Raw genomic sequence first — 17,719 nt, forward strand, 5'->3', positions numbered from 1 at the left:
GACGCTATTTCTCTGGCTCACAGCGCATAGAGGATTGGCTGTGGGGGCTTGGCTAGCTTTTGGCAGACACCCAGCGTCCTCCCCTCGGTGCGGCCATGCACAGGAGACACAGCGGCACTGCTTATGGGATTGCCCACAGGCACAGCAGGTCTGGCAGCGCGCTCTCAGGATGGTTTTTGAAGGCTCACCAGGTGAGATGTTGGTGACGTGGGGTGCGGTGGCTTGGGCCACGGACAGCGGCCCTGCACTTGGATATGAGGACGTCCCTGGCAGTGTGACCATCCAGGTCTCTGACAGGGCGATGGCGGTGGTTCCGACGCCAGACTTCTCTTCGGCAGCCTCTCAGGAGGGGGTCGGGCAGAGATGGGAGATGATCAGCAGCATGACGGCTTGGCACATATGGAGAGCCCGATGCAGGGAGGCCATTGACCACCAGGCGACTCCACCGGCGGAGGTCATACAGGCCCTCTGGGTGGACATCATTCACACCTTGAGAGGACACTGGGGGAAACTCCAGGGCGACTCGGATCGCATGAGAGGGCGCCGCAAGGCTTTCCTCCGCACTTGGCAGCTTGGCCCTTTCCTCACCGTGAGGGACGAGGATGTCACTTGGCACTATAGGCCGCCAGTTTGGCTTTTCTCACCTCCCTCATGTACTACTAGGTAGCCCCCCCCAGAGAGCGGCCAGCCACGGGGGGGAGCTCAGGTGTTCATTGTGTTTTCTATCCCTCCTTGCGAGGTGAGCTTTGTAGCCATATGGCGTTTTCTCATTAACTAATAGAAGGATCGTTTCTCCAAAAAAAAAAAAAAAAAAGACAGACACGATGTCATGAGAGGGGAGGTGATGCCAAACTAGCAGGTGCCACAAGCTCAACAATAGCTAGGAAATGGTCCTAGGTAGGGAGAGGTGAACCTGATTGGAGTGGATGAAGTGGTGGATATCTTAGCCAATAAGAGGACTAGAGGGACAAAGATTGAGGATGAACCAGGATCTTCTAGAAGGAAGCAAGCGAAACAGGTGGAAAATCATCCCAAAGAGGGTAAGAAGAAGACCAGATCTAGGAGACATATTGGCATGCAGGATTTTCTCTTAGGTGCTCATGAGGAGAAGTATGATCTGATGAGAGATCTTCAACAAAAAGGACCTACTTTGACATGGCCCCAGCTCTTGTAAGTATGCCTCAGACTTAAGAGAATGTGGAGTAAATTGGTCAGTACCAGAAGCTCCAGGAAAGAGAAGAAGGCAGGAGGCCAAATTAATGTGGTGAAAGTAAGAGGGTATAAAGACTATTTGCCCATTATGTATGCTTGGGTGAATAAACACAAAGTCCCAAAAGTGTATATAGATGGTGGTGCACAAGTATGTGTGATGACACAGCAAACAATGGAAGCTTTAAGATTGAAGGTAGATGCACCCTCTGAATTCAGAGTCAGAATGGCTAACAATGCAAAGGTCAGATGCCGAGGGATTGTGAAGACGCTATAGGTGAATGTACTGGGACAAGAAGCTGAATTGGATGTACATGTGACGCCAACCAAGTCCGACGCTTACGTACTTATCCTTGGGAGGCCATGGCTGATTGCCATGAGGGCAGGACAGGACTGGTGGAGAGGACATGTGATTTTGGGGCTGGACCAGCCTGTAAGGACACAGATTAGGTATGATATGGCCAAGGGAACGGAGCTGATTCAGGACAACAGTACCTCAGAAGAAGAGGATGAGGAAACAAGCTCTACAGAAGACTCGAAAACTGAAGAGGTTAGCTCAGAAGATAATGGGGAAGAGGTCCAATTGTTAGAACCAGATTTAGACCTTTAAGGCTTGTCTACGCAACTATGTGCAGAGGTCGCGGACCGGAGGAGCCTTGTGTTTGTCCACATGAAGAGATACCCATGGAGATGGAAAGCCAAGAAGTGATGTCAGATTGCTTATCAGGGAGTGGTAACCATGAGATCAGTGAGAAAGATAGTCAGGAGATGCATCTTGACAGTATGTATATGGATTTGTACACATGTTATGAGCATAGTTTTTGTCATACTCGTATGGAAAATATTCCATACTTCCATACCCGTATGCGTATGGTCACGTATGGAAAAACTTTTCATACTCGAGCCAAAAAAAATGGTTTTCATCTTTTCTAGACAAAGAGATTAATTGTCAATGTGTGAAAGTCATGACAGATGAAACATGGTCAATTTGTGAAAACCATGATAGACCATCTATCATGGCTTTCACATATTTTAAGTCTCTCATGGTTCACTTCTTTGAAAATGGCATGTTTACCCTCCTTTAATTTAAGAATCAAGTATGAAATCCCACTTATGGAATTTCTCCAAGGTTTGAACCATACTTATTTCATAGTTCCAGACTCATACACGTATGTCGTATGGTTGCCGTATGAAAAAACTATGCCTACAGGTGACAGGTTTTGGCATTTGCCCACTCCACACTTCCTAGTCCCTACTTATGTAACATGTTACATGATACATCATCGATCATACATGTATGATGTAAACAAGTTACAGTAATATAAAGTCCGGAGTTTGGATTCTGGCTCTACATCAATTACATTTTTTCTAAACCCAAAATCTTTGCAGTTTCAAGTTTCTTTGGTTTTTTGTGTCATCTATAGCATGTTTTTCCTTAAATTTAGGGTGATGTATGGTATCCAATGTACGGAATTTCTTGGGGGTGTGAACCGTACTTTTTTCGTACTTCCATACTCATATGCGTTTGCCGTATGGTTGCCGTATGAAAAAACTATGGTTATGAGGATGTTGATATAGGTGTTCCAGGTGACAAAGATGCAAATGAGGACTTTGCTTGTGACTACTTGGAGGAAAAATACAATCTTGTAGATGATATGGTGTTAAGTAAGCATGATGACTGGGATATTGATGATTTCAGTGAGAATGAGCCAAAAGTGGAGCTTGATCTAGAAGCGCAGGTGAACGTGCAGCATGCACATACCAGGACTGCTATGTTAAGGAGCAAGTGTAATAGCCTACCTTTGGTTGATGATGATGTTTATTGATGATGTTAGATGCTTCTATGGACTCCCCTGATATGCTCAATTAGAATGTTTTGAGGCAAGGTGATTCCATGGAATTTTATAAGAGCCCCCTAGTGCTTGATGTGAGATCGATGTTTATGGGTGGTGTCTTGAACTTACAGGGCAGTCAAGAAAGTGATGAAAGCTATATTGATGTAGATGTGATGCATGAAATGGCCACAGACATGCCATTTGATCCAAGAGGGGTGGAGTATGTGGTACATATGCATAGATTGCACCCTTGTTTTGCGTTTGATCCACGTGGAGGATCACACTGATGTGGTGGTCATACGAATCAGCTAGTAGGAGCTTAAGCTAGCCGAAGTGTTTGACTAAGTTTTGCAAGAATGTGGTTGAGCATGAATACTCTAACCAAGGGGGGTTGAGCAAATAATGATAGGTTTATTTGTGTTTGAATGCTCATGCCAAAACATGTACCTCCCAAAACCCCGGAAAGGAGAATAAGCCCATCGCGTATGAGTAGAACCTTAGGAAATAACTGGTTCTTGCATGGCCACCTTCTAAATAGAACTAGCTCTTGTCAGTTCCAGTTAAGTGAAGAAGGAGCTCTAGCATGCATGGGAGAAAGAAAGTAGTCAACGAGGACGGCCAAGGAGGCGCAGAGGAGCATTGGGAGCCAGAAGAGGAGAGAAGAGGGCGAATTAGCCAAGAGAGAGAGGATTGCCGGGATTGTGTAGAAGCTGTGTGGAAGCTTGTTGGATAGTTATTTTGTTGTTTTTGTCTGTTTGGGTTGAAGGACATTGAGACAACAAGATTGTTTTGTGAAGAAGAGGTGGGAATTGGGTGAGGAATCTTGCATATGTCCAGAGCAGAGGGCGCAAGGGGAAGCCGAGGATCTTGTAGGAGGTTGATGCCCTAGGATCTTTGGGATGCAGCTCTGTAAGAACTTGGAACACTCCATAGTTTTGCTCAATAATTCCCCTCTGTATTAAAGATTGAGACCTGCTCTAAGAGGTCGTTGTTTCTTGGTTTTGTGATGTTGAACCATTGTTGCTGGGATAGTTGTGGAGATTCCCTCTGTTTCTTGGTGCATTCTCTCTTTGTTGGAACCCCACATCTCAGGGTTGTTGAGATTGGCTCAATTTCTTATATGCAAAAGGCTTGACGATTGATGAATTTTTATGCTTTGGTGTTATCTGTGTTATTTTTTGATGGAAGTTGTTGAAAAGAATCAATTGTGAGTGAAGAGCTGAAGTCTGTTGAATCAGAACTGTGTCACACAGTTAAACTTTGAGTCAACAGGATCTAACAGGATTTAGCTTGGAATTTGGATTAGTCAACTGATGCTATAGAAGAGTAGATCTTGTCTTGTTGGAAGCCTCTGAAGTATGGTCTAACAATCAGAGATCTATTGGAAGTCAAACGGATAAGTTGTGGACTGGATGGTGGTCTAGGTATCAACTGAGGGCTAATTCACGTCAGAAGAGGGTCAGATAGGATCAGCTGAATATCAGAAGCAGTCATCGGAGAGTATACAAGGATAGATATAATCTTTTTGGTTTGAAGGGAAATGGCTCAGAGCTTGGTCTGACTGTCAGAGGTCAGTCAGCAGCAACAGTTGGTCAAATTTAGTTGTGGGCTAAAGGTGTCTCAGGGTCAACAGGCAATCAATTGTTGTCAATGTTGCGTTCGTTGTGTTGGTTCTTGGTGTTTTATGAGGTTTTTGAGAGTGTAGTGGTGTCAAAGGACACTGGGGTTGGTGAGTTGTGAGTCAGATCTGAATCTGTTGGGTCAGCTATTTCAGGTTGGTAGTCAGCAAGAAGTCAACAAGGGAGAGCTGATAGGATCAGTGAAGTTCGAAAGCAAGAAATTTGAAATTTGCTAATACTGGAGGACTTTTTTGGAGCTTGGAGGACATATTTTTGACTAGATTCGGCAGCACTTATCCGATTCAGGTTACAGTCAGCATTTGTCAATTGAGAGTCAACTGGGAGTTTTTTTGGTCAGCTGGGTGTCAGCTAAGGTCATCTGAGGGGTAAGGAGTGAAGATCAGAGCTATTGGAGGTCAAATCTGACATGGGAGGATAGCTGGTGGAGTCAGCTGAATCAATTTGAGGGGTTTTAAGGTGTCTGACTGTGTCAACTGAAGGACTGAGAATATCAGCTAAGTGGATTGGTACTCTGGATTTGTGTTGTGCTGGTGTTGTGGTGCTAGTTTATAGAGCCCTCCCTACGGTGGTGTGTTCGGACGAGCTATAGAGGCAAGACTCCCCCGACACATCAACGTCATCTTTATCTTGGCCTTGCCATCCCAGAGGCATCTCTGGTATTCCACGAGATCAGTATATACCCAGAGCAGGCTCCCCTCGCATTCAGTGCCCAACCCTCATCACCAACCTATACTCCTCGGACAAATACTCCATCACCACTAGCTGCCAGCCCCAACACCTTAACCACCCTTCCTGATCATCCTCGATACACTGGGTGGTCATTAGCGGCTCCTCCACTAACAGCCTCACCACAGCACGACCATATTCCAGCATGGCCCAACCTCACCCTCCCAGAGATGGTTCTTACTAGGACACAATAGTGCCTTCGGGAGCTCCAACACTACCAACATAATCACCATGGAAGAACAAATTCTGAAAGATGCACCAGTTCTCTCCCCATGGCAACAGAACATGCAAACCCAAATGGAGGCTATGCAAGCTCAACTTCAATCAAAATTGGCAACGCTTACAACGCAGATGCAATAGCTTCAACGCGGATTCTCCCAACCAACCAACCAACTTGCGTGCTTTAGTCGACACACCAGCTCCAATTCTCGAAAACATAACAGCAGAGATAGATGATGCTAAATTTAAAGTCCTTTATTGTTTACTTCAAGCAAATCATTCTAAGAAATTGAAGATTAAACTCCCTGAAGCATTCAAAGGCCAACACAACAAACGCATTTTTAAACAGTGACTATACCAGCTTCACTTGTATTTCAACCTCTCCGAACAAAAGAAACTAACTTTTGCCGCCTCCTTACTCTCAAAGATATTGCCTTTATATGGTGGCAACGATGGTTGACTGATGGCAAGTCCATCACGACTTGGGATAAGTTCGAGCGTGTCACCCATACGCAATTTATACCTGCCAATGCGGATTTCCAAGCACGATCTCGTTTACACCATTTGACCCAAACCGGATCATTAGCCTCTTACATCTCACAGTTCACTAGTTTGACACTGGAGATCTCTTCAATAACCCTTGAAGACGAGCTGCATGCCTTTGTCGAGGATCTTAATTCCAATCTTGGTGTGGACGAACAAAAGTATAACCTTGTTGACCTTGCTACCACCATTCATTACGTTGAGTGTGTCGTAGATCTGAATCCAAATTCTCAAACATCGGCCTTTCAAGGTTGGTATGGCAATGGTTTACGTATGACTCGTGAAGGTTATGAACAATCCTCATCAAGCAACTTTCAATTCCAACCCAACTCGCACTCGCAACATTTGCAACAATGTCACCAACAAGATACGTCATCTTTTAATCATTCTAAGTATCAAGAGTTCTGTCAACCACGTGCATCTGATCGTGGACGAGACTCTGGACGTGAGTAATCTCGCACTCCTCGTCTTGCAATAGCTTCATCTTCTCGTGACCAACAAAAGACAAGATTGTGCACAATTTGTAATGGCAACCATAGATGGTTTGAATGCCCTAAACAACCTAATGATACTCAAAACCATAATGCGGAATCTTTAACTTCAAAAAGACTAGTCTGATAATTCAAAAGGAAAACATGCAGTAGCTCATACACTTCATGTTAGTGCTAGCCTTGCTTCAATCATTTCTTCAGAGGGTTTACATATTAACATGGAACAGATTTGTGAAACTAAAGTTATATATGTATATGTACATATTTATATATACATATATGAATATGTATATACTTCTACATGTATCTACTTACATATATATATGTATATGTATATGTACATACATATTCATATATGTATGTATATATACATACATATTCATATATATATATATATATGTAAACAAGTCTCCTCTCGATCGCCTCTTTTCATTAGTATCAGAGCTCTCCTTTTATCTTGGTAGCTTCACTTTGTTCTTGATAGTTTGGTTTTGATTTGGGTGGTGATTAAACCTTAATCATTTTTGGATTAAATTTTATGTAGCTTTTCAAGATTGATGCTATCTTGATTTGTGTGAGTTAGCATTGAGATTAGTGTATTATAGATCTCCTTTAATCTTGGTAGCCTTCTTGCTAATAAATTTGTTTTTTAAATTGATCATCAAGCCTTCTTGTACCTTGTTAACAAATCCATAAGGAGAATCACGAGGTGGTTATTGATTCTTGTTGAATTCGATTTCACTGTAGTTATGAGGCTTGGCAAAAAACATGTCATGGTGGATCATCTATCACGTGTATCTAATGGTGAAATGGAGTTGATGATGATCTACCTATGCTACACTATTCAAGGTGGTCGAAGCTATACCAGAGTGAAGTGACTCATGAGTCATTTGATGATGTCCTCGAGAATTCTTCCAACGTGACTTCAAAAGAACAGCAAGATGCTATTGAAAAGTCCTTGGATTCTTTATCTCAAATTGATGAGTCACCAATGATGGACTTCTTTAAAGACACAAGTGGATATAACACTTGTTTCAACCTTACCTACATGGGATGGCAAAGATGTTATCAAGCAAGAGGATAATGTTTTCAACATTACAGAAAATTTCACGCATTCTTGTAACAAATTGGATGAGTACTTCACTACTAGAACGCAGAACACTTCAATAGATACTATTCACGTATCATTGAGAGAACTCATGGTTGAACCTTCAGATTCTTCTACACCACAACATAGCCAAGTCAACTTCAAGCCCAACATTTAGAATCAGACAAATAAGAAGGCATTAAAAAATGAGGCTACGACTTGGGATTTAGCATTTAAAGCACGACAACAGGACAATAGAGAAAACTTGTTCAATATTGCTCAGTGTGAGCTTCACCACAAGCATAAATGGCCTAATGACGAAGATCAAAAGTGTCTTATTTTAAGTGGGAGAGAATGTCACGATTGTGACTTAATCTCTCTTAATTACCCTTAATTACTCTTAATCATTGAAAGGACACCAGTGAAGGGTCACACCCTGTCACATGGATCATTACCAAAGGACACGTCTATTCATCAATGGACGCATCTCTACGTCCAAAGGACATAACTATTCATTCAAGTGTCACACCCTTTCATCAAGGATGTCTCTTCAGTTATACCTCTTCAAGCTCTATTTAACAAGGCCTTGTGTCTCAATGCAACGCACAGCTTTCCACTCTAAGCATCTTACTTTCAGTGTTATGTCTTTTAATCATGTCTTATAAATCACTAATAGAAGTCCTCGCATAGATTTCCAGGTGCATGTTTCTGTTAGCATTTGTCAGATATGAGCACAGATTTGCACATATGGCTCCATTTTTCCAATGGACACGATTTTGGGCTTTTCGGACAGTTTGGATTGCTCGTAATTGACTGGTTTTCCAGCCGACCTGGACAAGTATCAGTATTTCCATCGATCATTGGCAACAATCTCTACATGATCACTATCAGCTACAATAGCCTCATTTGGATTTGTTTTTCGACTGTTTTTAGTTTTCAACATCTGTGAGACCTCTGTTGCTTTGAAGGATGTCTCTTTCTGTACATTTGACCTAATAGAAATAGTGGTTTTTACACCCCAAAAAAGTGTGTGGGTGTGTGTGTGTGTGTGTGTGTGTGAGAGAGAGAGAGAGAGAGAGAGAGAGAGAGAAAAAAAAGATGTCCAAGAACCTTGAAGGTCATGTTTTGTCTGCAGAATCTTTAAAAAAGCAGCTCGATCATTCTTGACACGTTCTAGCACCTTCTGTAGCCGTGCTGCAAACCCAAATCTGGTCCAAAAAATTCAACAGTCACCTTGTGCTCTAAGTCTAAACCTCCTTACGAACTTTAACTGAAAAGTAAAGAAACCAGACAAGATTAGAGGGGTATTCCAAAGCCTTCTGACGTTACACTGATCCCTGCATTTTGCCCTGTCTGCTGAGATATTCCATGCTTGCAGGAGGAGCTGCTAGCAAAGCATTTCGAAACTGGTCATTTATGCTTTTGCTGGGCACTTTAGCATCTAAGATACTTGCCCCTGTAGGATCACTATCCTGCCACAAACACAAAACTATTAAGTCAATAGCAACCTCATACAACAAGACATTAGCAGTTGGTTTGCACTTACACAAGCTCAATACAGTCTTGTATAGTAGCATGATGTTTCTGAACCATTCACCATAGAAAAGCTCAGGTTATTTCCCAACTTCAACAAAATCCAAAGTGTGATCTTGACTCTTGAGACTCAAAGCACAAAGGTTTAAACCAACTCCACGATACATAGCATAGACTACATGCAATAGCATCCTCACTCATGTCAGCAGCGCTCAAGAGTAGGTGCAAGTTCATGCATAAAGATAAGACATCATAGTAGACAAATCCTCAAGATAAACCATCAAGCTGAACTTCTATCACTTCTCTGGAGGTGAAGGGTAGACTCAGCCATGAGGAAGGCCAAAGGGAAAACAAACCCCCCCACAGTGGCTGGTTGGGCAATTGCATCGCTTTTTTCCCAAGAAAAGATCCTATTTTAGTCATGACAGAAAGAACATCCCAGAAGTGGACTACAAAACAACTCTCAAGTCGAGTGATATGTACAACCCTCCAATGAGGTGTAACAGAAAAATAAGAGGGGGGACTCCCTCTCCGGCTGGACGCTCTAAGAGGGAGTCTTCATGGGGGGAGGAGGGAGGGCGCAGAGCCACACAAGGAGGATCAGCATGCATTCGGTCTTCTTCGTCCTTGCATTTGGCAGTCCTCAGTCATCATTCAATTTCATTGTAAAAGTTCTCCAAAGAAATATAAGCAAATACTCCTGCTTGCAAGGGGGGGCCCTTCAGTGGGTAATTGGGACCCAATACTATGTTGACTATTATCTTCTCTTCTCTCTCAAAGTGGAATTGCATAAACTCACGGGCATAAAGAAGGCTTTGTTGCGTGTTACAACGATCAACCTATTGCATGCCACATTGGTATCAAAGCTGCAAGTTGTAACCCAACTTGGCTACCCTAAAGTGAGAGCATTCCATGGATGGTAAAACTGCAATCAGGAAAAACCACCCAAGCAATGTCAGGAAAGACATCATCAACAAGCTACAAAGAAGATATAGAAGAACAGATCTATAGGGAAGACACAACCACTATAGAAACGCTTCCGCAAAGCAATGAAGACTTCATCAAATTGCTCTTGGAGGCAAACAGGTTGCTAAGGCAACAAATCGAGGCCCAAGAAGAAGAAGCGACCAAAGAAAAAAAAAACTAAGGAAGAGGCTGAAAAAGTCAAAGCAGCAACAACTGAAAAAGCCAAAGAAGAAGCAGAAACACTCTGAGAATTAGAAAAATTATTCCTTCTCATGGAGCAGCAACGGTTAAAATAAGAAGCTGATGTGTCAGGGGAGACCTGCCTCTATAGCTGATCCGAACACACCACCGTAGGGAAGGCTCTATGAACTAGCACCACAACACCAGCACAACACAAATCCAGGGCACCAATCCACTCAGGTGATATCCTTAGTCCTTCCGCTAATACAAAAAAGCTCTCAAAACGCCTCAAACCGATTCAACCAACTCATCCAACTGTCCTCCCAAGTCAGTCTTGACCTCCAATAGCTCTGATCTTCACTTAAAACCCCTAAGCTGACCTTAGTTGACCACCAACTCACCAAAAACACTCCCAACTGACACAAACTAATCAGTTGCTAACTGAAAACTGAATCAGACAGCTACTGCTGACCCCTATCAGAATTATGCCCGCCAAGCTCCCAAATTGTCCTTCAGTATCAACAAACTTCTAATACTTGCCTCAGAACTTCACAGAAACTGCCAACACACCCATGTTGACTCCCTGCTGAGACTGAGATCTTACTTATCTACCTTAGCTGACTCAGTTCTGAGTCAGATCTCAACACCCCAGCGTTCGTTGACACCTCGAATCCCTCAAATACCTCAAATCCCACCAAGACTCATGGGGGACGGTAACGGGGGACGGGGACGGGGGACGGCCATAAGTAGGGAACGGGGACAGGGGAGGGAACGGCACTCAAAAAATACTTTTTTTTTAAGTTTTTCTACTCTACATTTATTCTACCTTGGAAGTACATCAAAATCAGCACAAATTTACACTAAAATGGTAAGCTTTTGAGTCATATTAACATAGGCCGATCAAAGAGTGAAGTGTTGACGGTTTATTGTATTAATAATTAAGTAGATACAAAATGAGTCATGACTCAAGAGTCAAGACTAAGCCTTAAGGAGGCAGAATACATGGAAGGACTCAAATGAGTCAATGACAAAAAGTGCTAAAGCCTAGAGGCTAGAGGCTAGTGATAAGTAGTAAGGCCCATGAATCATGATCCATGAATGATCACCCACGTGAAGTGCTCGCCTCATGGTCATGGGTAGCTTGTGCCAAAGGAGCATCAAGCTCATCCTTACTCTCATCCTCACTGGCATGCTGCTACTGCACCTCATCCTCTTGTTGCTCTTCTTGTTGACTCATCTCCCACTCGTTGATGAAGTGATCTGCCTTCTTGGTCACGCTCTTGCAAAGCATTCATAAGTTCGCGCTGACGAAGACAAGGTCATTGGCACGCTCTACCCCGAGTCGGTTCCTCTTCCTAGAGGCAATGTGGCTGTAGGTGCTCCAAAGTTGCTCCAAGCAAGAGGAGCTGACGGCCTGGCTAAGTATGCGGATGGCCAGCTGCTGGAGCTTTGGTCAATCCGAACCAAAGTCCTCCCACCATAGAGGAGCACCAGCTTTGGAGCGGTCGATCTATGCATCATGACAACCATGGGAGCCATGAAATGACTTGTACATGGAAAGCCGGTCCCTGATCTTGCGCCTAACCGATGCATCGGGCACAAGTCCAAGATGATCCTCCATAAAGTGCTCACCTCCCAGTCGCTCTCCTACTTGTTGCCTTGAAATTCTGGGTCCACCACATAAGTTGCCGCATGCAATGGAGAGTAGTAGGAATTCCACCTTCCTAGACACAAGGCATGGATCTCCTTATATTTGTCTTCGTCAGGCACGAAGTCTTTCAACTTCTCTATCATGCGATCCATGGCCTCATAGACCTTGCCTATGCATGGTTGCATAGCGTCTACAATCCTCAATAGGTGGACTATGGGCCTCACCATAGCATCCATGGTCTTCACAGCTCCCACCAAGAGGCGTCATCCGCCCGTAACCTACACTCTTGGCCAGTGTTTGTATGAGACTCTTGCATGTCGACAAACTCGTCGTCGCTAAGAAAAAACCCCCTCAAAGCACCGCTACAATCCTTCAACCGGCCCAACACGAGGAAGTTGTAGGCAAACCGGGTGTCGGAATATTTGAGGAGAGAGAGAGAGAGAGAGAGAGGACCTCTTGTTGAACTCATGCCAAAGTCTTTGGTGGTTGAGGACAAAGGAGACCATGGTGTTGGCCTCCTCAATGAGCGAGCTGATCCATGGCAATGCCCCTATGTCCTTGAGGAGGTTGTTTAGGCAATGAGCCATACAAAACCACACCGTGACATGTCCAAACATACCTTGGAGGATAGCTCCCGCCACCCTATTGGAAGGCTCCCCATCCGCAACAAAGCCCACTACAGGCTCGGAGCAAATGATCTCCATGGTGGTAGCCCACTCCGCCGCAAGCACATCCGCGCTCTTCTCAGGGCCGGATGCATCATGAGATGAGATGAAGTACATCTCTCGGCGGGAATATGCAACCACGCCATGAATACTCCTCTTGCGGGTGTCGCTCCATCCATCCACAATGAGGGAGACTCCGTTCCTCTCCCATTGCCGCTTTGTGTTGTCGGCCGCTTGCTCTACAATGCGCTTCTCCTTCTCGAGCAATGTAGTGCGCAAGCTCTCGGATGAGGAGGGCATATAGGTTGAGCCATACTCCCCAATCTTCTTAACCATGACCTTGAAGTATTTCGACCTATTCAAGAAAGCAATTTACTAATGAGAAGGGGACTAGGATGATGAAAACATGAATGATGAATTGGCAATGATCGATTGCACTTACCTAGCCGCTTGAAAGGCTATGTGGTCGTGGAAGAAGAAGCGGGCCACCGCCATATCCACCTCCTCCTTCAACTTGGGGTTACAATTCTCCCCGAGTGTAGATTGTTGCCGTGGGCCACGCAAGGGTTGAGAGGCCGTGGAGATGGAGGGTGCCGGCATCATGGATGGAGCAACATTCCGACTCAATGGTGAAGGTGATGGCGTGCATGATCCCGATCCACCACATGACTCCATCGTAGAGGCTTGAGTTCCTCCTCATCGTCGCGGGATCCACGGCCACTCGTGGTGTCCTTCTTGCCGCTTCGACTGCCTCGTAGACGGCAAGCTTGTCAAGAAGTTCCCGTCTCTTTTCGGCGTGACATTCGTGCAAAACCGCACCTCGTGCCCACTCTCATGCAACAGGTGGGCTCGCACTTTGTCGACGCTACCCGTTCGCCGGTACGGGCAAAGCTTGCATGCCCATGGCCGAGAACCGCCCCCATGAGCGGATGGGGTGTAGTTGACCTCCTCCCACCATGTCCATCCCGTCGTCCTTCTACGAGAAGCCCCGGCACATGAGGAGGATGCCATGGTTGAAGATGGCTTGAGCCGAGAGAGAGAGAGAGAGAGAGAGAGAGAGAGAGAGGGGCTTGAGCCTTGAGGGAGAGAAACTAGAGACTAGACTGTAGAGTGCTTGTGTGAAAGCCTAGATACTTGGAACTCAAGAGGCTTGAGGGAGAGGTGACAAGGAAAGAAAGAAATAAAGCTGTATTAACGTCTACTAGAGGCCGAACTCGACCTATGAGAGAAATCAATGTACGACTGTCAATGTCCTCTGGATGTCCAAAAAAAAAAAAGGGACAAAATGAACATGAAATTAACTATGAAAGTGCTAAGCTAGTGGGGGGGTGTGATGGATGGAGCACTACTGCTAGAGGCTCAGTATGCAACCTATATGCGTAGGGTATACAAGAATGCAATGCAGATCTGTCTAGCTCCAAACAGTACCATAATGGGGGTGTAATATGTGATACATAGGCGATGGCGAGAAAAAATACCTCGGAGCATGATCTCCGAGTGTGAGTGTAAGTGAGCTAGCTGCTCCTGAGAGAGAGAAATGAAATGAAATGAAATGGTATATTAACGTCTTCAAAAGGCCAAAATGACCTATGAGACCAAAATGGTTACAACGATTGGTAGATCTGATACAATGTCTGTGAGAGAGAGTCTAGATAGTGGAGAGTAGAGCCTTGAGTGAGAGGCTTGGAACTTGGACGTTAGAAGAAGCTTGAGGGAGAGAGACTAGAGAGAGTAGATACACCCATAGAGTGTGGTTTACCACTTGCAGCTTGAGGCTTGAGCAATGAGCAAACGTGCAAAGTGCCAAAGACTCAAGACTCAAGAGGCTAGAGAGAGAGAGTTGCTTGAAGGTGGGTGTGTGCTTGTAGCCTTGTAGCCTTGCTCTTATATAGATAATAGATAGGCAAGAGAGAGAGGCAAGGGCCAAGCCTCAAAGGCCAAGGCAAGAGAGAGGCAATGTCACCATTTGGTCCATCTCCATTTTTGGAGCCACTTCTATGGGACTGTCACTCCATAGAGCGGCCAAATTTGTGCCATGTTCACATGGGGACAGGCCAGTGTCCCATGTGAAAGGGCCAGTTTTATGGTCACATGGACGGGAGCCAGATCAGTGCCACCCGTGTGCGACCAGTGCTGCGTCACATGGATGGGAACCAGTTTCGTGTCACCCAGTGTGATTTGCTTCGTGCTGTATGGACGGGAGCCTGCTGGTGCCACCCGTGTATAGCCAGGATGGTGTCTTACATATGGGTCACTCCATAGGAACACCAGGACATATTTATTCATATTTGTCGCGCTAGTTTTGTGCCCGACAAGAACCTCTTGTCCAAGTTTGATGAAAGGGAGATTTCATCCACTATTTGTGCACATGCATTTATGCCTGCATGCATAAATTTGTTTTTGCATGACTTGTTTGCATGTGTCTGCCTCTTATGCCGTGCCAATACACTGGACGGGGATGCCCCCAATGCTGTTTGCTGACTTGGTGGTGTGGCGTGTGAACAGGTGGTAAGTATATTCATTTTCCCCTTTTTAGAAGGTGAAATCCATGAACTAGAGTAAACCTTAATTTGTTATAAGCTAATGTGTTCACACACATTTAAAGTTGGGCTGGACATTTACTTCCTAGTGTGGGTGCCCATAAGTATAAATTTTGTATTAAGGTATTATAACCTTGGATAAGCCTTTTTGCATGGAACATTTCTTAAAAATTCCCCACGTGGTGGATTGGTGGTTCCTCTTTCTCCTTTGCCTCCTCACGGCTGCCCACGGCCGAAGATGGCTGGCTGTACCCACCTACTCTCCATCACCTGTACCTGCTGCATACGCCTGTACCTGCTGTCCGCCTGTACCTGCTGTCCACGGCTGTACCAGTTCTGATTGTACCTGCTGTCCACGGCTATACCAGCCCCTGTGTACTTGCTGTCCACACCTGCTAGCTGCCCCTGGAGTACCTACGGTACCTGCTGGCTGCCCCTGGTGTACCTACTGTACCTGTTGGCTGCCTTGGTGTACCTACTGTTCCTGCTGCAAGTACAGGTACTTGCATAGTACCTGGTTGGTTGTACTTGCACACTTGTGAAGAACCTAAAGTGCTTGATTGTACCGGCTACAAATATTACCGGTTGTATCTGAATTGTACTCACCGTACCAGTGCAGGAGCATGGCATGTATATGCTGGCCATATTCAGGAAAATTCTTCCTGGTGTGGCTAGTATATTTCCCTGTGTGGTGTTGTTAACCGCGCTCTCAGAGCTTCTGAGAGCCAGTGAAGGTTAAACTCACTAGGGAATTTGGGAGCAAAGCTCATTGGGGAGAACCAAGCCACTTTCCCTCCGCGGTGTACTCCTTGGCCTGCGTCAGTACGGGCGTGCCTATTGGTGCACGGTCCCGGCAGCGAGACAAGGCATTTCTCAGCGAGGTCGCATGCAGTGGGGCCACAAGAATCAAAGACCCATGTCACTTTGGCTAGTGGAACACCTATCATTGCCCATGAAGCTCAGAGAGAGCTGCCCCGTTGGATAAGGGGAAGAGAAAAAGAGAAGAACATGTACCACATCCCAAAAAGCTCAAGGAGTTCAAGGCAGGGGACAAGTCCGTGAAATAAAGTGGGATAGACTTGAGCAAAAAGATAATGAAAGTGTGCAGCAATATGTCAATAAGTTTTGGAAAGTGTTGCTTGAGGTAACTCCCTTTATGCAAATCTCCGAGGATTGCAAAAAGCTGGACAGCCACCTAAAAAGAGCTTCCGCGAGGTCCAGAAGGGAGGTAAAGCTGAAAATACCTCATCTAAGGATCATGGGCCAAAGAAAAACAAATTTGGCTTGACCCTCGAGCAAAGGGAGCAATATGCCAGCAAGGAGGGGAAATGTTTTTCTTTTGGCAGCAAAAAGCATATGTTTAGACAATGCCCTAACCGCAAACCAAAGCATGAGAACAACCAAACCAAGGCAAATGTGCATGCAGTTCCCAATGTGCAGGGAAACACAAAGCATGACGGAAAAGAGAGGATGGTATGCAAAGCTTGGGGTCAAATCAAGGATCAGCCGCCCTATTTATGTGATGATTGTGCAACAGATAACTTCATCTCTATTCAAATGGCAGCCGCCTTGGGTATTGAGGTCGAGGACATGGGGCCTCAAATTGAAGCAGAAGCTGCCTTTGTTAGTAAAGAGATGCAGGTTACTCCACTTATAGGGAAGTTGCGCATACATATCCAGGGTTACCTTGATCATGAGCATTTCTTGGTTGCACCACTTAAGAACCAGGCCACGTTCCCTCCGCGGTGTACTCTTTGGCCTATGTCCGTACAGGCGTGCCTGTTGGTGCATGGTCTCGGAAGACCACTGAAAGGCAGGTGTCCACCCAGTGAAGGTGGGAATGAGCCTGTGATCTGGGGCTACTCTGCCCAACACCTCTTCATCGACTTGAACCCGTTTTTTTTTTTTTTGTTTTCACTCCCTTGTGGAGAAATCTGACCTGTCAGGCCCATGACACTTGTACAAATATAAATACTCCAAGAAATACAAAAAGTATTGGGGGGGGGGGCCGGCCCTTTCCGGCCCCAGTGCTGGTGTCATTTGTATTTTCAATATTTCCAGTATTAGTGTTGCAAATGTTGTTTCCATGGTCTAATAACAGTTAAATTAAGTGTTCTAAATATGTATATAGTCTTCCGATCTGGTGTAGGCCTCCTGTTGGGAGCGGTCACAGGCAAGGGCCAAGGCCCAAGCCTCAAAGGCCAAGGCGTCCCCAAACGGCCACCCAAACAGCCAGAAACGGCTAGAAACGGCCAAAAAAGGGGCAAAAAAACAACCGTTTGCAGGGCACAACGGCTCCCTGCCGTCCCCCGGCCAGCAATCGTCCCCGTCCCTTGTGAGGGACGCCTCCAGGGGGACGTCCGACCGTCCCCTTCCGTCCCCATTTTTGACGCGTCCCGAGACGCATCCCGACGTCCCAAGCTACCGTCCCTTC

At 45.3% G+C, this 17,719-nt stretch overlaps 1 protein-coding gene across 10 annotated transcripts in view; it reads right to left on the reverse strand.

Annotated features, from left to right (window-relative positions):
- The window catches only part of LOC147613434 (kinetochore protein), an 86,538-nt gene that overhangs the window by 32,373 nt on the left and 36,446 nt on the right, over positions 1–17,719 (reverse strand). For all 10 annotated transcript variants that reach the window (XR_015263188.1, XR_015263187.1, XR_015263186.1 and 7 more), the window contains 2 exons: positions 9,080–9,222; positions 8,861–8,958 (listed from right to left, as the gene is read on the reverse strand). Coding sequence is in view for 6 of the 10 variants with exons in the window: in XM_086781368.1 (XP_086637494.1) it covers positions 8,861–8,958; positions 9,080–9,222 (241 nt within the window). In the remaining 4 variants the exon portion in view is untranslated. The remainder of the gene's footprint in view (positions 1–8,860; positions 8,959–9,079; positions 9,223–17,719) is intronic.

This window comes from Cibotium barometz, chromosome 43, assembly GCF_041138505.1.
Source record: "Cibotium barometz isolate CiBa-2024 chromosome 43, ASM4113850v1, whole genome shotgun sequence".
NCBI lineage: Eukaryota > Viridiplantae > Streptophyta > Polypodiopsida > Cyatheales > Cibotiaceae > Cibotium > Cibotium barometz.